The sequence below is a fragment of the Accipiter gentilis genome, chromosome 1, assembly GCF_929443795.1.
Source record: "Accipiter gentilis chromosome 1, bAccGen1.1, whole genome shotgun sequence".
Lineage (NCBI taxonomy): Eukaryota > Metazoa > Chordata > Aves > Accipitriformes > Accipitridae > Astur > Astur gentilis.
The window spans coordinates 40,942,667-40,966,307 of NC_064880.1; the positions used below are offsets into that span (position 1 = coordinate 40,942,667).

A 23,641-nucleotide genomic window follows, 5' to 3' on the forward strand; every position below is an offset into this window, starting at 1 on the left:
TATGCCACAATTTTGGAAAACTTTTGGTTTGGCTTTGAGTTTCGCTTCGTAAGAAGTATAGATAAAATTGCCCTGTCGTTTTCTGGTCAAGATCTTTGAAATGATCCTTTTACAAAGTAGGTTTGTACAATTTTTGTACAACAACCTGTTGGGGCGAGTCCAGAGGAGGGCCATGAAGATGATCAGAGGGCTGGAGCACCTCTCCTATGAAGACAGGCTGAGGGAGTTGGGGTTGTTCAGCCTGGAGAAGAGAAGGTTCCGGGGAGACCTTATAGTAGCCTTCCAGTACCCAAAGAGGGCCTACAAGAAAGATGGGGAGGGACTCTTTAACTGGGAGTGTAGTGATGGGATGACGGGTAATGGTTTTAAACTGAAAGAGGGTAGATTTAGATTAGATATTAGGAAAAAAATCTTTACTGTGAGGGTGGTGAGGCACTGGAAGAGGTTGCCTGGAGAGGCTGTGGATGCCCCATCCCTGGCAGTGTTCCAGGCCAGGTTGGATGGAGCTTTGAGCAACCTGGTCTAGTGGAAGGTGTCCCTGCCCACGGCAGGGGGGTTGGAGCTGGACGATCTTTAACGTGTCCCTTCCAAACAAACGGTTCTATGATTTTGATTTACAAATCTGGGGAGCTGAGTCCTCTTTAAGATACTTTGCTAAAGAAACTAAAGCCACAAAACTGTGATTAATATTTTTTTTTTTAATTTCACTGCAGGTGAATGGTTATCAGATTTAACTGCTTAATCATTTGAACGTGAGTGATATTCTCATTGCCAGATTCACTCAAGTAATTTTGAATTTCTAGTCTTCCTGAGCTGGCTTGAAAATGGAAATTGTTTCCTATAAAGAAAACCTTTGAGAGGAGGCAGAATCAAGTCAGAAAAATACTTACCTAAGCTGCACGGAAGTTGTAAAAATGTGAGAGCTCTTAATAATGAATAAATAAATAAATAAAGGGAGAACTTAAAATCTGGGATGATATGAATAGGATGATTCTTTTGCTACTGGGCAGGTCGGTCAGCAAAGCTGCTTTCGCTCTCTGTAGAGAGCTTTTCATTCCAGTGCCCAGGTGTGCTTTGGGGCCTTTCTCTAGCGTGCACCCCAGGAGCAATCGAAGAGGTGACCTGCTTCGATCAGGCCCATACCCCAGGGCCAAAAAGCTGGGTAGAGGCTGAGTATGTGGGTGCTTGGGAAGGGAGTGAGAGGCAGGGCGGCTGAGAGCCAGGGGCAGGGATGGAGTGAGGTCACTTCTCTGGGCAGCACTGCTGGAAGGCTTCCCTTGGTTTGTTTTCTGTTAGAGGAGGAAGTGGAGTTGACAAGCGTTTTCCAGGCAGGTAGCCAGACAGGCATTATTTTAACGTTTCCAGTGGAAAATTGGTGGGTTTTGGCAAAACTGAAATTTTCCATGTAAAAATTTCTATTTTGTGGAAATGGCAGTTCTGATTAAAAACTAATTTTGATGGAAGGTGTCCAATTCGTTATATTCAGCCTTAGAATTATCATCTGCTGTGTTTAAGTCTATTGAAGATAATTTGGCTTAGGTTTAGCAACTCTGAACAGAATATACACAGACAACTTTCCTCCCTCTGTCTAATACTTCAGTTCTAGTGCCAGCCAAAATTCAACTTGAAGTTGGCTATGAGTAGAATAAAAGCTTTTTCTGAATTTTGCCAGTTTGTTTTCAATTCAGACTGCCTTCAGCTTCAAAGGCTTCACAACACAGATGCCATGGCTGGAACTAAAGCTGCCAATTCAGCTAGCTGCTCTGGACTTGAAGATCCTGCTGCGTGCAGCAGTATTGATCTGTGGGTGCTCAAGTGGCTAATAGCTAGCCCACAGATTTTCTCCCATCAGTATGTTTTCTATTGATGTTGTCTTCAGATAATTGTGGTTGAGACTTGTACAGCATACAGGATGCGGGACTTGTATTCTTTTACAGTCACACCAAGTTAGAACATGTAGCTTTCCAGCATTTGGTGTTTTACCCCTGTTTTATCTGCTTAGTTGTATACAACTGTTGAAGACCAGCAGTTGTTATCTGCATGTAATTTCTTTCTCTTTTTGGCTTCTTAAATTGTGTTAAAACTCCCTCATATTTACAGATGGAAAAGCCGAAATCAAAACCTAATTCTCACTTGCTACATTTCCTTGATTCAGTGTGTGTAGTCGGGCTGTTGCTCAAGTTTAGAGCTGTTAATAATTAGTGTCCTGAAAGGACTGTACTAGGTTATCCTAGCTATAGGCAGTTGTACATTGTCATTAAAGGCTCAATGACTACCAGGCTCCTTTTAGATACTAAAGAGCTTTTGGTTTCTACTAGGCCTGTAGAGGACTGTAAACTCCTTTTTTAATAGGTAAAGAAATGTTTTTTTGGAGTTGTATAGCAAAGAGGAATCAAATTTAGTTAGCCCTTGATACTTTCTGTAGAAAGAAGTTTTGGGGGTGTGTGTTTATTTGTTTGTTGGTTTTGTTGGGGTTTTTTCCCTTTCTTAAGCAAGGTACAAAATACTAACTTGTTATTATCAGCTAGTGCTTCTGGTTTTAGTTTGTCTGAACTTGCACTGATTTCAACTCTTTTTTTCTTTTGTCGAGTAAACATTTAGGCTTCCTAAACTTAGAGTTGTATGGGAGCCAGAATTTCCTTTTAATGAAAAATCTATTTAAATCTATTTAACCTAGTTTAAGAACACATTTAAAAAATTACCACAAATTTATTTTGAGAAGTTTCTATCAAGAAGGTATTTTAGTAATGTTTCATTATAGTCTCCATTTGTTACATCTTATTATAGCATTGAGTCATGAAACCAAGAATAAGAGATCCAGCTCCAGGAATGGGAAGTTAGGTGTAGTAATCATCTGTGTGAGGGTCACATTGCTATTTTTAAGGCTATTTTCAAACAAAGGCAGGTTATGGATATAATCGAGTTTAAAATATTGGAGGTGGAACTGACTTGGAAAACTTTTCTATTTATTCCTAGTAATCTTTACACATGATAAATGCCTCCAAATATCATGAGCTGACAGCTGTGTACTAGGAAACAAGGTGGTTTTATGTCTTATCAATGCATTTGCTTAATTTATAATATTTTTTTAATATAGAAGGATAGTTAAATTCACCATTTTATGATATTTAAACAGTACTCCTCTTCCTAGTTCTGTTTCCTGGTAGATTTATTCTTTTCTGACTGCTTCAGCTGTCTGGCCTTCCACAGGCTAGCTTTGCCATTTTCCAAACTAAATGGCTTATTCCAGGAGCATGAGCTGCTGCTAACTCGGTGCACGTTTCTTTGCTGTCCACCGCACTGGATGAAGTAGTCATATAGTGGTGCAGTGACCACAGCTGTGCACGCAGAGATTCTACCTTCTGTGTGCTTTTGCTGGATCACAAGCTGGCCACTGCTATAGCTGGTGGTTGCCATCAACTTCTGTTTTCATGTTACAGGCCTTAAGCTATACCAATATCTGTACCTAAAGACACTTCTAGCTTCAGCTGCCTGTTCTCTGTTTCTTCATACTATGGTATGCCTTTCCTAAACCATTCTGTAAAGTGGTTGCACTATGATCCAGGTGGCTCCTGAAGATCAATTATAGTTTATTGCTTAATAGAGGGATATGTGGGGTTTTTTTTTCTTGTTTGCTAAGGTGCCTATGTGTATATTGCTATCGTATAGAAACTTTCTAGACTTATGCTCAATAATCTCTGAAAGCTCATATAAACTTCTTCGCACATCTTGTTCAAATGTGTGTGTGACTTGTTTCATAAAACTTCCCTTACCCCTGAGTATCACCTGCAAGTGAAAGGTCTCTGGCTCAGAAACAGTGTGGCTGCACAAATTCATATGATGTTTCAAGTCTGATTGTGGCTTCAGTCTGTCTGTCACCTGTAGGACAGATGGGTTTGTATTTGTTGTGAATAACCATGGGTACTCCATATGAAGCCTTTTCCTAAAGGCACGTGGACGCTGGACATTTTTCTTGCATCATTTGGAAGTGAGACAAAAGCCCTGTCTTTTCTGAAGTGCTTTTATAAGGTCAGTGAGTACTCAGCCTTGAGCTGGCAGGAGCTGGCTGGAAGGAGGTTTTCTGTTGTATTTGCATTTGTTCACACTCTGACCTGTAAGACTGTTGCAGTGAAAAGGGAAATGGATTGAACCTGCTGCAGTAGGATAGGGTTTAAAAAAAAAGAGTTTGACTTTTAATTTTAGATCTTTCTTGACTGCAGACTTCTAGTGTACTGGGTGTATTTCTTCAGCCTCTCTGAAGCTCAGTTCCCCATCTAGAAACCTGGTCAAAAACTGAAACAAAAAGATCAAATTTACTATGAAAGGATGTGCTATGGAAATGCAGTGCATTTATCAGGCTGCCAGTTGTAATGTGGTGTGGACAGGTATTCACTAAGAATAAATTTGAAACTTAACAATGCATTTAAAATGAACTGTTTGGAATTGAGCTGTTTGGAATCTGTAAGTCCATCTGTCTTTTTTCTCTCAAAAAATTCTCAGGCTGTATCTAATCTAGAGTCCTGGATACTGAAGATGGAAGAGTTACTTTCTTCATGTGAAAAATGACTAGGCATAGAAAGGGAGGCCATAAAGGTTTTTAGGTTTGAAATAATTGGTAGTGTTGATGGCATGGTTTCTAAGAACTGCTTTTTTAATTAGTATTACTTCTAAACTGTACCAGTAAGTATTGTAATCTCAAACTAATGAATTTTATCTTGCTGGTTTTGTTTCCTGAAATGTTACATACAGGAGTGAAGAAAAGCAGATAACTAGACTTCCTGCACTGTCCTACTTCAGACCCAAAGCAGAGAAAGGGAGCAGATAAATTTGAGGGGCTTTTTTTTTGGAGCATTGTGCACACAGTTCAAGCATAAGGAGTACTGACATCTAATTAGATAGAAGTGTCATTTATAATAGGCTTTTCTGTTAGCTATGTTCTTGTTCTTGGGGAAGGGGAGAAGCAAGGGAGGGAATTGTCAAAATAGTTTATTTTTCAGATGAAATAATAGATTGATTGCTACAGTACTACCAAACTAATTTGCTGTGTTATGGTATACATCCTCCAGCTTTCTCTAACAGATTGGCCACTATCCTGTGTAGAGTGACTGAACGCTTGTTAATTATTATTTTTATGTTGGAAAGAATGAAATTCTGGGAGTGACAGAGCAAGGTGTTTCACCTCCGACCTTTGTCTCTATTAGTAATGATGTGATGGTAACAGTGAAAGTCTTGCTTGATAGCACACAGCAGTTGTTCAAATTTGAAACCCCTATCCAAAGAAGTAGATAAAAAGCATTATCCAAGGACATCTTCATTTAAAAATAAGTCCTCAAGTAATTTTTAAACTGAGAGTAATTATTAATTTAGGTGTCGAGCCTGTACTGAAATCCACAGCCAGCCCCATGAAATCCTCATGTTCATAAACCGAGATGAATTAATAACCTTAGAAACTTACCTGAATAAATGCATAGAATATTAATTCTCTGTTACTGGCTTGTATATACAAGAAGATGATGGTGAAGGAGAGATGCTAAATTCAACTTCTTTTCTCTCAACTGTTGAACTTTGGGCCCCAAATTTTCAGAAACTGTCAGGTGTGCTTTAAGAATTAATGCTTTTTGTGTTAGATTTGGCTCTTCATGTGGTTGAGGATTGAGGATGTAAGACTAGCTCATTCATTGAAATGTAGGTGAGATTATGGACATTTTAGGGGATATGCGATTGTGTTGCTCTATTGCTCTCAAAAGTGAAGTACTTGCAGATAGGAATTTCTTTTGTTGTTCTATACTTATTGCATCTGTGAGGGATTTAATCAAGCAGCTCAGAGTGCCCACAGATAATGGAAGTCTTGAAGGAATGTATAAAAGCAGCTGGAGATAAGATAAGTTTCGTGTACCAGTTTTGCATATGAAGCTTGGAGGCTGCTCAGGGCCAGCCTGTAAAGAAGGGTGTGGGAAGCCCTGACCTCCGAGGAGGGTGAGCTTGGAATCCCAGAGCTGCCATGTAGATACCTGGGCTAATGAGGGCACAATATGGTTACTTACCAGTGAAGAGAAGTTGCTGAGGTTTTGGAAACTTTACCTTCCTAACTTCCAGTGCCAGTGTCTCCTTGTATCCAGTACTCTCTTTTGACAAGTCTTTGGGAATGTAGTAGCACTGAAGGAATCATGTTTATAGTTACATTGGTCACTGTAACTGTCCCAGTTTGTCAACTGGGACAAATGGGAAACTGGGAAAAATGCAATATCCCTCTTTACCAGGGGAACTTTTAGGAAGAGTTTAATAAGTGGCCATATGATAGCTACACAGGAGTATATTATTTTCTTTAAGCAGAATTAATTTGATTATTTATATATTTCAGATAATTAATAAACTTACAAAATAAACAGAAAATTTTGATAGAGCCCAGAATCATTAATGGTGCTGTTGCCTGGATAGAAGTCTAGCTTGAGCCTTTGCACCTGTTGATGACAAAGTGAAATGACCTGAAGTTTACATATGAACTTTCAAGAATTATGGATACTTTCCATTGTTTGGTCAGCAGAAGGCAAGAAGAAATGAATGAAGTATGAATCATCAGAATGAGTTCAGGATTGTAGTGCATGGGTCAATTCACTTAAATGAAAGTGCATTTCTACTCTGATTTTATTCATAAGGAATGACCTGAAGGTGTGTGCTACATCAGAATTGCTGAAAGCTTTCAAAACAAATTTTTGAAAGATAAAAAAAAAATTGAACTTTCATTTTTTAGACTAATGTAGACTTCCCTTAAAATAGTGCACAGTCAACTAATGCTTTGCATTTTCAAACTGGTTATAGTTAAAACATTTAATGTAGTTTCACTAACATGTTTTCAGTAAACGTATATGAAGATAAGTTCTAGATATAACTTGGTGTTTGTTTGAAATGCAGTAAGTTGTATTACTCTGTTTAAACCTTCAGAATTGTCTTTGTACTTTTAATAGTGGGTTTTTTTTCTCCTAATTAGATTGCCTGGATAATTTTAGTAACCATGGGGTCTGCAATCTATTTAATGTATACAAGCTTCATTGTGTTATAAGGATGTGGGTTTGCTATGAGTCTGGCCTACTTTTCTACCTCTTGTAGCAAATTCATGTACTGTGTTAGACCCAAGTCAGCAAGTGGGCTACAGTGGAAATACATGCCTTCTGGGTAGCTAAAATACCAGCTTCTAAACAAATGGAAATCTAGCAATGCATTAGCTTCTTAGCTGCTTTAGATTAGCCATGAAAAATGAAATTTCTCATGTCCTTGCATCCACGTGTGCATACTGTACTCTGTGTGCTAAGGTAGTTGTCTCCATGTACAGTATGTGATGCGAACTCTCTTTAAAAGAACTCTTTACTTCAAGTCAGTGAATCAGTTGCACTCTCGGATAAATTAAATTTCAGTTAATGACTTACTTAACCAACTGCTTATTTATTAAGCTGCTTAAAATTGGTTAGTTTATTGTAAGCCTAAGCAAATTGTCATTTTACTGTATGCATTTACATAAAAGAATAGAGGATGCCGAAAATTCACTTGTGAAGCTTCTGTATGCTCTGTAGTGCCCTAACCAAGCCAGTATTGCAGGAATGTTCTGCCCTTTGATAGGGAACACTCCCTAGAATTGCTTCATCGCTTGAAACCTGAGCTCAGGCAGGAAATGTACAACTTACTCCCTCCACAGACCTGAGAGGTAAGTGGAGTTCCATTGCACAAGTTCTGTCCTTCTCCAGTTGCTGTAGCAGCATGTGCTTTGGATTGTTAATTCAAGTGTCTAAATATTACATGCTTAGCAGAAGACACTGAAAAATTATAAGCAGAAACCTTCTTCCTATGCAAAGGTTAATCTGATTTAAATCCAATTTAAATAACCCATTTGCATATAGAGAAAGATTTTAGCGTAAGTGGCCATGGTACTGTCCATGACATGGATATGCACACGTAGTAGCACTTTGCTTAAGTTAACCTGCTGCTTAAACTAGTTGTTCTCAAACTTTTTTTGGTTGAATCTCACCTTTTGTCCTTACTCCTATTTCTTTTGGGGCTGCAGATTTTACGTTGGACCTTGAAGTCAGTCCTTTATTTGTTCCATACTAACTTTAGCTATAACATATTTTCACTGCAGAAGTTTGCAACCAGCGTAGCTGAATTTTTATCAGTTTTGTCATTTTATATATCAGTATTTGCTGGGAAATCAGATAGTTATGATTTTTAACCTCATAAGCAATAGCTAGCCATATCACTGTTGTGCTAGTATGTTTTCAAAATGTATAGCAACAATGCCAATACCTGGTCAGGAGAAATAATATTGTCTGTGTTCTTGGTGCATGTATTTTTGGAAGAAAGGAGTAGTGAAGATGATATGGCTACAGTTCAGGGCCAATTGCATTGTAAAACAAGTGTGCCATGGTAAGACCAACAGTTGCAGGGTCTGTCTGTGATTAACAACTGTGTCATTTTTGTATGTACATAAGCTGATAGAAGCTTAAATATGGGTTGTATACACATGATTGGCCACAAAGCAGTTACATGTAATAGCCCTGGAAGATCTCAGAAGTATTTTTGAGAGAGTGTGTGATGGTGAAGGCATTTTAACATAATCCCTACATACTCCCATGGTTTCTTTGCTGACATATGGGGAAAGAGTAACTTTGAATGTGATTTGCTGAAAATAGTCTGTCTTTTGTCACCTACCTCTCTATTACATTCATGCCTGTTATATTTCTATTTTGTAGAAGTATTTCAGGATTTCAGTTATTATACTTAGTTATAAAACCGTATTCTGTAGTTGGAAAGCCTCTTAGTTTCATGGAAGAAATTGTCTACTGCAAGATAGCTGTTCAGGCTACTATGTATTGTATGGGGGACATGGAATATAATGTTTCATTGCCTAGCCTGAAAGTTCAAAACTTGGTTTCCTAAGTCCATGAAGAAAACATTCATGAATGACTGATGTCCAGCATGGTGTGAATATGAGCTCCATACCAGGAAGACACTGAACTCCAGACTGGAACAGTATGTGAGAAATATCTTTATGTGTGTGTCCTGTTCATTTCTTCCTTCCTTAAAGAAAGTGAGAAGGTATTGCCCTTCAGGTCTGCTAGCTAGATGAACTGTTGTTCTGACCTAATATAGCTGGTCCTGTTTCCTTAGTGAACTCATAATACGGTGCCTTCTTTCTTGAATTTAACCATTTCATTTGTGTACATTGAGAAAGACTCAAATCACTGTCTGTGACTATTCAATGATTTTGGTTGGTTGGAATGGAGATCATCTGTGTTACAGCAAGAACCTTGCTAGGTCTGCAGCTTGGGTCTGTTGAAGGATATGGTGAATGGTTGCTTGGTACTTAAAGGATTTTGAGGATCACTGAGGGCAGATTTTCTTCTTGCTCACTCTTAGGAATTTGTTACTCTGAAATCCAGAAGCTTTCTTTCTAGTTTAAGGCAGTGATGAGGAAGGAAGCAATACTGTTGTTCTTTATCAGCGAATAAGACAAAAATAGGGGAGAGAACAGGAGGCAAAGGTGAGATTTGCCTTTTTCTTCCCTGAAAGCATGATGATTTCTGGTCTTTAACAAATCTTCTCTTTATCTGCTGCAAAATTGTGGATTGTTGAGTTAGACCCTTCTAGCTCACTACCAAATGGTTTTGTGAGGACTGCAATGCTTACCTGGAAGCTAAACAGTCCTACTTTGTGCACTGGTGTTTGTTTGTATTCATGGGAAAGGACTCTAAGATAACCCCTACTGTGTCTTGGTTGATTTGTCAGTTATTCAAATCCTTGTAAAATATTCCTGTCAAAGGGTTGTTTCTGTGGTATGGATAAACTGTTTTTAATCAAATTGCATGCTTTTCCGAAACCACCTTTGATTCAGCTCACAGGCAAATACCAATAAATTCTTGGCTATAGTTATTGGTTGCGTTGCTGCACTGATAAAGATGCTGATCATTATGCTGTTATGGCTAGTAAGGCGATTGACTTCTAGATTGTGTCTACATGACAAAATACTGTTTGTGAAATATTATGTTGTTGGCTCAGATCACTGTTATGGAGGTTCAGTTCCTATTCTCTGTTAAAGTTTTTCTTCTGCCTTTTATTTTTGAGGCTTGTAGAAGGCACAGCAGAAGCAGCCTCTTCATGAGGCGTTGTCAGACATGTGCTTTCTTGTTAGGCTTTACTTTGGAGTTTTAATGTTTGCAACAATTTTTCATTATTTTATCATTAAGAGAAAGTCATGAGTTTAGCTTGCAGCTGGTGGGTTTATCTGGTATCTTTATCCTTTCTCAGTTTGTCATGGTTTAGCAAAACAAAAATAAACTTGCTGTAATTGTACATGAATATGGCATTGCAGTTCTGAAGCCAGAGTGACTGAGTAGCCAAATAAAAGCTGTCTGGTAAGGAAACAAGTACTTTTTAATCTGAAAATGATGGTTAAGTCAAAACTGAAACATTTTGCAAGGATGAATTATCATCAAAAAGATTTTTTTTTTTTTTTTTTTTATGTCTGAGATGTGTGGTCATGCTGAAAGAGCTGAGGACATGCTCTAGAAAAGCAAAATACCTCAGGGATTTTTAGGGCAGTTGCTCAGGAGGTTGGCTGCAGGCGGTGGGAAGAAGGTTAAACTGAAAAGTCCCAGCCATTCCTGATGCAAGTGGCTTGGATCTTGGTCTTCCATTTTCCCACGAGGGCCTAAGTAAGCTATCAACTATTTAGGGAGGGGATCGATCTTTTACTTGTTACCCCTATTGATTTGTGTATATTGGAGCACAGATATCTCTTATGATCCAGGCAAGCCCTCTAATCACTGCTGGGATGTTTGCTGTCCTCTGCTCAACTCTTTTTTTTATGATGATAAACCCCACCCAACCCCACCCCAAAACCAGGAAGCAAATGTATAAATGTTTTTGAAGCTTCATAATTTTTCACAGAATAAAGAAAATAATTTTATATTCAGTTTTGAGAATACCTGTTTTCTTTTACTCCTTTTTTTTAAGGTATTTTAATTTTCTATCTCAATATATTCTCTACTTAAGTTATGAAACTTTCTGTTTGCTTACGCCCTTGTCAAAGGATGTAGAAATAGTTCGCTGAGTGTGTAATTAAGTGAATCAGGCTCTGATCTTGTGAGGTACTTAAGAAAGTAACTAGTATCATTGGATAGAGCTAATGGCATCAGGTGTGCTCATAAGTGCTTTGCTGGACTGGGGTTGCATGATAATCACTAGAATCTTAGTTTTGAAAAGTGAAAGTCACATTTCAATTCTTGCATTTTATTTATCAGCACTTAGCACAGGTTGGTCACAGTCCCTTATTTGGAGAATAAGAATTGCTTGTGATTCCTATCTGGACATGTAAATCCAATCAAATTGACTTAGACGGAAGATTCAGTAGTTTGACAAACCTTTACCTATTCATGTTGTAATTTAAAAATTAAAAAAAAGGAGAAAAAACCAATGCTAATGTTATTTTATCTCTGTATTCTCATGTCTAGCAATTATAAAGTGAATGCACAGGCCTTGCAGAATAATGCATCAAAATCTTTGTGTTTTCTTTTCTTCATGCTTTTTCTCTATAAAGCTTTTTGGTGTAAGCATATTTTTTTTTTCTGTTTTGCACTGAAATTAATTACTTAATTGCCTCTAATATTGGGAGCCTACTAGCCATGTTGCCCAGCGATTACAATGCTTTTTGAAGTGAAAATGCGGTTCTGAATCTTTAAAAAAAAAAACCCCAAACCAACCAAACCTACAAAACAACCCTAAAATAGGGAGTGAGTGGACAACAGGCAGAAAGTAAAGGACTGAGTATTTTGAAATAAGATTGTGTTGTAATTTGTAGGACATTGTTTCATTATTGGATACCATGAATTTAGTTACACATTTTTCTTTTGCCTGTAATGGAGCTTTTTAACAATGGACTTGCTGTGTGTTGACCTTTGACGTATGACATTCTTGCATTTGTATTTTTCGATATTTTTAAATTTTATTTTTGTTTTGCCTGAAGACCCTGTGTGGACAGTAATGACCGCACGTTTCCGATTGCCTGCTGGCAGAACCTACAATGTACGAGCATCTGAGCTGGCACGAGACAGGCAGCATACGGAGGTGGTCTGCAACATTCTTCTCCTGGATAACACTGTACAAGCTTTCAGAGTTAATGTAAGTAATTTGCGTATCGCAAATCAATATCACCAAACTTGCTTTCCTTTGCTGGATTTGTATGGCTAGAGTTTGACTTTCAAAATAATGTTAAGTACAGAATAGAAGGGGAAGTTATGTTCAGGAAGGCGTGCTAGTACATGTACATACTAAGTCACTGAATTTAGTCATTCTGGCATCCTCTATAGTACTAACACATCTTCATTTCAAAATTGAATATAAAAAGCATAATTTATTTCTGGTAATTCTCTTCATGGACTAAAGCTGTCTAGTGGAAATGGAGGGCAGTTTTGCCACTGAGCTGAATGAGAAGCAAGCTTTTGTTTTGCTCCATTCTGGTTTTTGCATTTTGAGCATGAGTAAGGTGTCATGGTAGCTCTTCTCATCACTGTGTAGCTAACTATGTTCAATCATGTGTATGATTATATTTTGTTACAGCTGTCATCTTAAAGTACCTCTTTGCTTTTTGCTTTTCTCAGATTATGTTCTTATTCTATGATTTCCCTCGCTTAAACTCACCACCTTCTAATGCACTAATGAGGATGGCAGGATAGAAAACAGGAAGCTGGTTGCTGAATGCTGAGGACTGTCACTTGGAAAAGTGAATAACTTTATATATGAGCCTAGAATTTAAAATAGGTTATTCATCAGATTTTCTAATCTGTAATCCTTGAGAAAGAGTTGAAATCAAAATGTTCATAATTTTGTGCATATGTTCACACAAGTGCAACCATTTCTTTTGACTTCTTGAGGGGAAAAACCCCCCAATCACAAACAACAGGCAAGGACCTCACAAGAAAACGTTAAAGCATTTAAAGGGATCTTTGTGTGAGAAGAACCAGAACTCAAACAGGAAAGAAGCTGTGGGGTGTCCTGGGGCAGGAGAACTCAGTTTTTACTTTAAAAGCTTAAGTGGAGCAAGGTTGAATAATGTGATGGTGAAAGTTACAGTTGGCATGATTATTAAAGTTTTTCAAGAGAAAATTGAACTTCAGCAAATAGAGTGAAGGAATAGCTCGTTATCAAATAAGGCTGTGGGACTTAAGTTGGGAAGTGAGGGAGAAACTGAAGCAGTTCTCAAATCTATGTGAACAAGTTTAATTTGGACTATGAGAAAAAGTTCTAATGCTCAGCAATTATATCGAGTTCTGATATCCAGTGTTCAGTGAGGATGTTGATATATTTGAATGTTTTAGGGAAGGTTTGTGAAAGTGATTGCATTTCTCTGTTCTCTGATTAGGTGGTTAGACCCTGTCCTCCTATCAGAGGAGTGAAATCTCTGTTACCTAGATAAAACTTGCAAGGATCCAGTGTTGAGTAACTTATGATTTAGAGGTGTAGACTTGGTGGTTATTTGGTTTAGATACTTCAATCAAGATAGAAGATTTTAGGATGTTTTCTTGATATATTCTTGTAGGGCGTTCAGGAGCTATTTAACTTTTCAGGACTTCTGAGTAGTTAAGGGTAGCAATTTTGGATGATGGAGCTGGGGGAGGGATGACCAAAGACTTAATTTATCAACATCAAGCCTCATTTCTGTTCTGGGATAATTTCTCCTATAAGTCTTTTCCCTTTTTGTCTACAATATCCCACTGCTCTTCTGTATCTCTTACTTTCTCATCCTTGCTAACATTTTCCCAGTCTATACTGCCTGCCAAAAAGCAGTATGTGCACAATGTAGTTGGAGACAAAGCATTAAAAGCGCGTGTGAGAAATTAAAAATGTTGTGTTCTTTGCTTTCAGGTACATGAGTTTTCTGTTACAATAGCTGTCTTGCAGGTTTTTGTTTGTTCTTGTGAGTTGGCTAAAATAAGGAATAATTGTTGTGCAATAGGTATGGGAGATTATGCTCCCTTTTGATCTAGGTGTTAAAAAGCCGTATGTTGTTAGAGGATGCTAGTGCTTGTCTAGAGTAGAATCACCGGTTATAAATCCTCAAATGTCTATTCTATCTCTCCCAAGAAAAACTTATGTAATATGTTCTCGCCACCTCCCTAGTGTACTAAATATTTTAGTTGCATGAATCACGCTTTACTGCTTATACAGATCAGCCTGCAAGTTTGTCTATTAAAACTGAGTTTAGGGAATAAAAAGTTCCTTGGTACTCAACATTTTGATCTCAGGTCTTAGCCTCAATCTATTTTTTTCAAAAATAAGGAGTAATAAAGTATTCAATCATAGCAAATTCATGCTAACCTACATGGTATACAGGTTTTCAGGGCTTATTGCTGTGTTTTACTTTATTGTGGTTGACACAATACTTGGCAGTAAATATTTATGGAATTGTTTTCAAAACAGGAAGAACAAAGATAACATCAAATAAATTAGCAAGGTTTTTTTCTCCTGGTGATTGCTATAGGTATTCTGTATGCTAATGACCGTAAAGTTTAATCATCTGGAGTATGCAGTACTGTATTAATAAAAATGTACTCAAATACTTTTTCTTCTCCAACAGCAAAGTACTAATCACAGACAATGTCTCTTGATAATTTATGTGACATGTTCTAAGTTCACATTTCAACCAGCCTTTTCCATTGATCTGCAAGATGGGCATACTTTGTGCTAAGCCTTACTTTGTATAGAGTGTAACATATCAAATAATTCCTGTGGATTGTAGCCAGACAAAGGTTATTTTGGTGGCAGGCAGAAGAATCAGTTGGAACTAACCTGTGCCTATGTTTGAAGGAGAGAAATCCTTTCTAGAAAATGCTCTGCTTATCAAATGAAGAACTCCTACTTGGACCCTGAAAAGCATAATTCATAGAACGCGTGGCTGGAAGAATTGAGGCTGACTTGAGTTAATAATGTGATCAGGATGATTTGCATTACTGTAAACCTGCTTCTTCAAGATCAAATTGCTTTAATTGATTTTAATTAATTGTTTAAATACCTCAAATTTTATCTTTTCTGTGCAGGCTGACTTAATTGTATTTCCTGAAAGCCGGTACATGGATATGGAGATCACACTAAACTTGAGGGAAAACTAAGTCAAGGTAGATGGGATGAGTTGTTCTGTGAGCAACGCTAGTGGGTTAGCAGTCATGGACAAATGTTTCAATTTGGAGCCTTTATTATCTCAGAATTCTCCTCAAACTTAATGAATTTACACTCTAATGGAAGTAAAAATCTAAAAATCTGTAAAATAACCCAAAACAAACACCCCCCCACCCCCCCCCCCCCCCCCCCCAACACACCTCTAATTTTAGAAGCAAAAACTTTCAGTAATTTACTCTTCAGCATTACTTGCTTCTGGTTTTTCTTTGACCAAAAAAAATAGCCTGCTTGGAAACTTTTTTTAAAACAAGGTAACTTTTTGCAAAGCTAACATAAGCTGAGGAGTGAAAGGAGACAGTAGTACGGCGCTGGCTGTTTGGGGATGCGCTTGCTTGAGTTGCAACACAAGTATTGGGGTGTGCTGTGAGAGAAGAGCTTCCAGTGCTGTCATTAGTGAAGGAGCAGCACAGCCTCCTGCAGACCTGTGATCAGCAGAGCCATCTGACCCCCTCCAGGAAAGCTTGGGACCTGTCATCCCATTCCTCTGTCATCAGAAGTCCAAATTTGTTTGGACTGACACGGCAGCAATATCTTCTGGTGTTTGCTGTAGATGCGGTCAGTTCCGTAGGCCAGCAACAAAACCAGAATGTCAGTAATATAAATTGGGAAGATGGTGGTAGTTGGTAAGCAGGTATTAAACCTATGTAATTGCAGATGTTTTCCTAAATTTTCAAATACGGGTGTTTGTAAACAGCTGACAATCATTTTGCGATTAGAGATTAATATGTACGTAGTGGTACTAGATCTTGGCCACTAGATGACAGATAGCAGTCAGTGCAGCTAATATATTGATGTCTAGTGTTGATGTCAAATTTGTTCTGAAAGGCCAAAATTTGTTAGACACTTTGCCTCCAGCAATGACTAATAAGAAGTACACATAACATTCCAATATTCCAATTCGGAAAAACTGTTGATGTTTTGTATCTATCTACTGCAGTTTTATATTGGATATTTCCCATTTTTCATATATTTCCATTATTCCCTGTTTTAAGAGGAAATACTAATGTTTAACTTTATCTGTAGGAATAAAGCAAGTTTCTTTTTATGCTAATCCACGTTTATTGGGTTTGCTTTTTTATTAAAAAAAAAGCAAAAGTAGAAACTTGTTATCATACCTTTTATTTATAGCAGCTATTCAGTGGTTATGATAGTAATACAAGTATTTTGGACCTTTCACAACAAGCAGGATTGTGACCTTCACCTGCTGTGGCAAGCTGCGACATCATTATATAAATATTAGAGATGGGTTAAATCAAGGTCTGGTTTTACTAGATGTTTATCTTTATTTTGTACTGAGAGTAAAACATTGTGATCAAAACAAATGCTTCATGTTGAAACTAGTCTTCTCTTACCAGATTTGCTGCTCTGTTGCAGGAGAAATACCTTCCTTGCAGTCATTAAATGACTTTCTGTATTACTAAATTCAAACTGATCAGCAAGTTCTAAGCTTTTTCATTAGGAAACATATATTCAGATATTTAAGAAACAGTATAAGTTCTCAGGTGTAGATTGGAAAAAAACTACAGAATTGATATCTGCCTGTTATTTGAAGAAGTAACAGGTCAGCTGTGGTAAATGTAAGCCTAAACTTGGGTTCCAAATGTCTCCCGTTTTCTGCTGGTTATTGTCATAAGTTCTTAGTTCGAGTTCTGATTTTAATCTACATGGGGAAAAATGCCAAGAAGCAATTAGTGTTGCTATGTAATTTTAACATTAGTTTTGTTTGCTGAAAAAATTGTACTGATTACTGGTTTATTTCAAAATATATCAGAAACTCCTAATTTAGTAAAAATGAAAGTGACTGTTTTTTGATTGTATATCAAAATTGCCTTATGCATTTATACTGTTGTGTATTTATTATGTTAACATCTGTTTTTTTCTTTGCTTGTTCTTAGTTATTGGAAAGTAGATTTTTCAGTAGTGAACTTTTTAACAATGGTGCTCCTACTGCCTCTTCGTTTTGTTAAACATCAAGAAATTTTCTCTGATTTTTTTTTAAAAAAAGGTCTTCTTTCAAAGTAAATACAATATTTCTTAGATCACTTTAACCTAGCCAAATTTATATGGGACCTGAAACACATGCTTTATGTAATTTCAACTTAAATGCACGGAGCTATTGTTATGATTGTACTGCTGGGATCATTTCAAGCATAATTTGTTGATACTATTTTCTGATTTTTTTCTTATTATTATGAAATAAATTATCAAGCTTCTTGGAGTGTTTAGCCCCTAATAAATGTTTTTTTTAACGGTTTACTCAACTTCACCGTAATTTCAGCTGAACAAAAAAATGAGTTTTGATAGGATGCCCTTAGGTGTAACAAATGTCTGAATGCTATTTGTAGATTTTTCTCGTATATGGATATAATGAAATTCTTGCAACCTTCTTTTGACCTTTTAGTTAAATACTTCTGTTTTAATGGCTGTAAAAGTAAACTCTCGTATAATGTCTATGAGAAGTGAGGTCATTTGGGAGCAGAACAGCAGGGGTTTTTGTTTTAAAACTTTAAAAATATCTTATTGCCTACAGTAAACAAGGCAAGATGTATCAAATCCACTGTAGCATCAATAATACTTGGCAACTAGAAGATTTAGAAGCTTGCTTGGTGCCAGAGAAGTAGAAAAACTGGGCGGAAAATAAATCAATCATCTCTCTCATGATTTTTTTGTTTGTCAGTTGTTCTTGCAGAATGATTCCTCATCTTTTGTACTTCAAGAAGCTCTGACGTTCTAACTTCTTTGGGAAACCCCCTTCACATGTCACCAAATGTGTCTATTGAGCCCTGTCATAATGGCACGCTCAGCGTTCAATTACTGTGTTGGCAGTATTTTCAGGTTAAGCAAAAAATTGCTAGGTACCAACAACTACAGGTTCTTTTTATATCATTTTGAGGGTAAGATTTGTCCCTGCAGTAGAAATCAAGTTTGTTCACTTCTCTCTGAAAAGCAACGTTACTGTCATTCAGTTAATTTGAATTAGTTCATTTAGAATGAAGTAGTATCTTTGAGAGAATGCATTTAAATGACAATTTTCAGGTAGATATTTGGCTGCTTCAGCTATGTCATTTAACTTTGGGAACATTTTCAATATGCTGGTTCATTTAGATTCAGGAACAGATTTTCAGATAAAATAACTAAGAATAACTTGTAGAGACCTGTACTTTTAAATTCAGTGACCCAACCAAGGCTGCAAAGTTCTTTGTCATATCCTAGCCTTTTTTCTTTTTTTTCAGTACTCCTTTTAAATATCAAATTTGGCTAATGAATGGTTTTCAGAAATAATAATGTAGCTAGCTGAGAAGTGAGAAATTCTTGCTGTCAGAAAATGACAAAGAGGAAAAATAATAATTCCTTGCATATGTTTCAAAAAGAGAGATGAAGCTCGTTTAAAAATAGTGCTCCTGGGATACACTTAATGATATTTAAAATTTAGGCTGAAAGAATGTGTGTGTGCTCTGCCTGCCTGAAGTTTGTGTGTCCAGTTATATATTTGTTCATTAAAAAAAAATAAATGTGTGTGTTTTCTGCAGAAACATGATCAGGGACAAGTTCTATTGGATGTAGTCTTCAAGCATCTTGATTTGACAGAGAGAGATTACTTTGGTTTACAGTTGGCTGATGAATCTACTGATAACCCTGTAAGTTGACTCTGTTTTATAAATATGATTTTACGAATCATAATCATATTCGTCACTGTGCTCTTTGTCATTGTAAAGAGAAGTAAATAGAAGCCATTGCAATATTGTGCCATCTTCTCCAGCTGTGTCATTTGAGTGGGTTGGTATCACCTTGTAGTTATGATAAAACTAAATGTTAATATTTACAAGTTTGGAGTAAAAGGTTGAGATCTGTCCTTATGAAATAATAACTTAAAAGGATATTGCTTGTTTTATTTTATATATTTACTAGACTGCATGATCATTGTCAGTTGGGATAAGAAATAGTAACTTTTTTTTTTCATTAGGACTTTCAAAAAAATGAGGGTTTTTTAGATTGTCCTGTACGGTGTGTTTTTTTTCTAGCCCAGATACCTAGTAGGTCTTGTAATAGTGCTTCGTATGTCCACTGTCTGACAAGGGCATTCAGGTCAACACCTTAACAGAAAAAGGGACTCCTTTGAAAATGAGTGTTTATCGTAGTGCTTTAATCGAAAGGAAATTCCATAGGGCTGAAACTTTGTAAGTCACCAGTAGAAGCTAATAGATGCAGCTGTAATGTTCAGTGGCTATAATCGTAATAGCTATACTACTGAGATCATGATTGCTTGAAGAATATTTCCTGAATACTTTCTTTTATAGCTATCAAATGTTCGATACTTGTTTTAAAGTGCAATTTAACTAAGTATTATTCCTTTTAATACAGTTCTTTACCTAATTCCCATTATGTGCATGTCACAGTGATGAGGTCTAAATTTATCTCCCAACTTGTGTGTCAAAAGTAATTTTTGTTCACAAAATGTGGAGAATGTGATCTATAGAGATAAGTGACACAGTGAAGTGTTAATCATTCAGTAACTAAGGTGAATTTCAGAAAGTAGTGCAACTTTCTTTGATTAGTGCCGATTTCATCTGCTGTTGTTTTACCATCAAGAGTGATTCTTCTAAATAGAAGGAATACTTTTTTTATCTTCCTAAAAGGTTGGGGCTTTTTCTTTCTACTTATTTTTAATGTTGACGAGGAAGAAAGAAGTCCCGATACAGCCATAATTTTTCTTCTGCCTGAAAAGTGAACTACGTCCACATTTCTTTCTTCTCTAGAGCAAATTATTTTTAATTATATTCTTTCTCTAAATTCTGGTATCAGTAAGCTTATTAATATGAATAAAGCTGTATAGCATAGCTGTAGATACTTAACAAATTTTTTTCTTTTGCAACTTTGTGGTTAGTTCTGTTAAGAAATTGGCAGGCTGGCCTCATTTAATCTTTTTGTTCTAAACTTTGTTTCCAGGCTGAAAAAACGTAGGCATGCTTTAGAAAAGGCTGAATGACTTTTCAGCCTTGTTTAAGAAGTATTTAACTGAATATCACTCAATATTTTACTCAACATTCAGAAATCTGTAGTGTTGCTCATTCTCTTTTATCTGGCTTTCCAAAGATTAGACGTCTAAGCTCTCTATTTTTTAGTTTATCTATCTGGAAGCAGCTGAACACAACACTGTAATAGAAGGATCTGGTTAAGAGTTAGTCCAAAAGAAGAATGGCTTCACAACTATTTGATATAAGCACATGCTTTAAAGGTTTAATATTCTTTGACTTCTAAATATTTTGGCTTTTCAGCACATATCTAGTTGCTGTGAAAACAATGTGTCGGAGCTAAATAGAAATGTTACCAATATTAGTCCTGTAGGCTTGGAGAATTATGTGTTCGACTAATTTCAGTTTTTTGTATCAGTTTACTTTTACACTCAGTTCATTTGGACAAAGAAACCAGATGGGATTGACAAATATTCTAGTTACTTGTGAAATAACACAGGGGAATATTTTTAAGATATAGTCAAAGGTGATAGGGAAAAGGGGATTCTGCTAAATGAATGTGAAATCTCTTATCATTGTGCCTAAACATGGATTTCATAAACTGCACAAGCTTTATGTTTTTGTACAATATTAATGTCACAGTAGAAGTCAATGCAAGAAAGCACTGATGCTGTGTGCAGCTGGAGCGGTGTATTTGGCTAGGCTCTTGGGCTGTGGGTGCCTGGAGCAATGCTGAGAAGGGGTGTTGGTGTGTAGTGGGAGTGAGGGTGCAGCAAATACTGTCTGTGTGGGTGCTGGAGTACCCTTGGCAGGAGGAAGTGAGGCAGGGATCATTGCTGGGGGAGGAGAGAGTTCAGAAATTACTCTTTAAGGGACTGGGGTACAAACTTAATGGGTCCCCAAATCTACCTGCCTCTTGGACTTAGTGGGATGTAAATGGGATAACATGCCTTGCTAGCAGTACTGTGATTCGTAAAGTTCTGGTACTTTTGCCTAAATACTGTCAACTTCAGCTTCTTTACAATATTGAGCAGTTCAACACTGCAGTTTCCCAGAGAGAAAAATCATCTTTTGCATTTGGATCGAATGATATCACTTGGAAGCATGGATATTGCCTGTTAAATATGGTTCAAAAAAAAGTTACTCTTCTGTGGTTTGAGCTATGCTAGTACATACCAAATTGATCTTTACAACCAGAAGGGAATGTAAATGCAAGCTTTTCTGCTAGACATTTCAATTCCAGGTTTTCTGGATTAACTTTGATCTCAAGACAGTACTTCCCACAAAAAAAACCAAAACAAAAACCCACAAACAAACAAACAAAAATCCTTAAACAAAACAAACAAAAAAAACCCCCGAGGATTTTCAGTCATCTCTGTACATTTATCAGATACATTGGATCATAACCTCTTGCTTAAAGATACTCAAGTATCTTTTACCATGTTTTGAAAGGTTCTTATATAAAATTCATGTGTATCCCTGGCTGGAGAGTCCTTTCTTAAGGCTTTACATTTAGTCTTAAAAGTTAATTGGTCCTCTGTGAGGTTTTTTTGACATCATCATACTCTAAGCTGTATCAAACTGTCTCTCTAGTTCCTGTTAAGTCATCTACTACAAGGATACAGCATTTGGATGTAGTCATCATTATTTGTTATTCCCAATGAATAAAATGACTCAGAACTAACTTGGGATTCATAGTGTGTGTCAGCTCAGGTACCTCTGTGTGTTCTCTTCCTCTTTCCTCACATGACAGAAAAAAAAAAAAAAAAGCCCTGTGATAAATGTGAGGTAGCTACATGCTATACCAGCTTAGGTCTTTGACAGTTCATAGGAGCTGTGGCCATATTAACCATTTCCTGAGGCTTGTGGGCTTGCATTGCAAGGCAGGATGAGGAATTGTAAGTCTATCTTTGTTATAAATACTGTTCAAGTTAATTGAACTACGTTGGTATGTGCAGAGTCTGCTGGGTTGCTCGTGGGGAGTGGTTTATGCAATTTGTAGGGCTTTCCAGAGAACCATACCTCTATCTAAAATCTGCAGTGTTGCTTTTGTAAAGATCTGTCTGTACTTCCTCACAGCAGTGTTCTCCTGTAGAGACAATCAAGTTTGGGTGCTGTTTGGTAAAATTGCTTTGTAGTCCTTAATCCAGTAGGCTGAGCGCTGAGCCTCTGGTTTACACGATTCCAATTAGCGACTTACCAGAAATGATACTCAGGCTGACAATTTGAAGAGAATCTGTGAGCCAGTGGGATAACTCCCTGGATGTGTCAGGCCAACAAAATGCAGGGTCAAAAGTACTGGAACTAGTTTAAGCAAATTAACTTCTGAATTAGGTAAATTAGCCTGCTTATAGCTCATCACTGCCACAGTTAGTTCACCTTAGATAATCAGTTTAAAAAGGAGCTGAAGATTGTTAAACACACCATAATTGAGTTCTAACCTCTCTCAGGCTCATGTGACAATTGTAGAACAAAGTCATAGTTGAATTAGTACTGTAAGAGACAGATATCTGGACAACAGAGGTTAATCTCAGGGAAAGAAGAACAATAGCAACCGTTGATCATAATGTTGGTGTCTTTCTAGAATCAGTAACAAGACTTTGTACTCCAGTAAGACATTTTGGTAAAAGACCAAGTAAAAAGTAATAGAAAAGCAACAGTTTGTTGATGTATAAGGCTGTAATTTATACTTTTTTGTTTCTCTAAAGTTGGTGTTACAATTTGTCTCTTTCCAGAGGTGGTTGGATCCAAACAAACCAATCAGGAAACAATTAAAAAGTGAGTACATGTATGTATTTGGTCAATTCATATATCATTATTATGCTGTTTTTCCAAGGTACTTGGATTAATTAGAAATAACTTTTCTTGACTATAGGAGGATCTCCTCACAGTTTGAACTTCAGAGTTAAGTTTTTTGTAACTGACCCAAACAAGCTCCAAGAAGAATATACAAGGTAGGTCTAGTTAATTTATCAATAAAACATTTTTCTAGAAGGCTTATGTTTAAGGGGATAAGAATCATTAATTTTTTTAAGGTATAACACGGAAATTTTCTTGTAAATAATTTTTGTGTTGTATGTGCAAGCCTCTAATTTTTGCCTAATAATTACAGATATGAACTATGCAGTTGCACCAAATCAATATAACAAAAAGCTTCTGTGAATAAATTTACAAATTTATATGCAAAGTGAAGTAACTACATGAAGAAAATACTACCAAGTAGAAACAGAAAAGGGAAAATAGAGAAGAGAGGAAAAACTTAATGCCACTATTTACCAATGAGTACAAATTTAATTTTATCCTTACTTGTGTTCTCCTTTGTGGTTAAAAAATTCCTGAGCTTTCTGCATTTTTTTGTTAATTTCCATCCCCCCACCCCCCCAGTTTTCTGCTTGGCACTAATAAAATTAATCTGTTTGTATGGTTCTAGTCCTAGCTTGAAGCAT

The 23,641-nt window shown here is 36.8% G+C and overlaps 1 protein-coding gene across 3 annotated transcripts in view; it reads left to right on the forward strand.

Moving 5' to 3' along the window:
* The window catches only part of PTPN4 (protein tyrosine phosphatase non-receptor type 4), a 121,721-nt gene that overhangs the window by 31,196 nt on the left and 66,884 nt on the right, over positions 1 to 23,641 (forward strand). For all 3 annotated transcript variants that reach the window (XM_049804307.1, XM_049804287.1, XM_049804297.1), the window contains exons 2-5: positions 12,014 to 12,168; positions 18,753 to 18,860; positions 22,931 to 22,973; positions 23,071 to 23,149. In XM_049804307.1, the coding sequence (XP_049660264.1) occupies positions 12,031 to 12,168; positions 18,753 to 18,860; positions 22,931 to 22,973; positions 23,071 to 23,149 (368 nt within the window). In that variant the 5' untranslated portion in view covers positions 12,014 to 12,030. The remainder of the gene's footprint in view (positions 1 to 12,013; positions 12,169 to 18,752; positions 18,861 to 22,930; positions 22,974 to 23,070; positions 23,150 to 23,641) is intronic.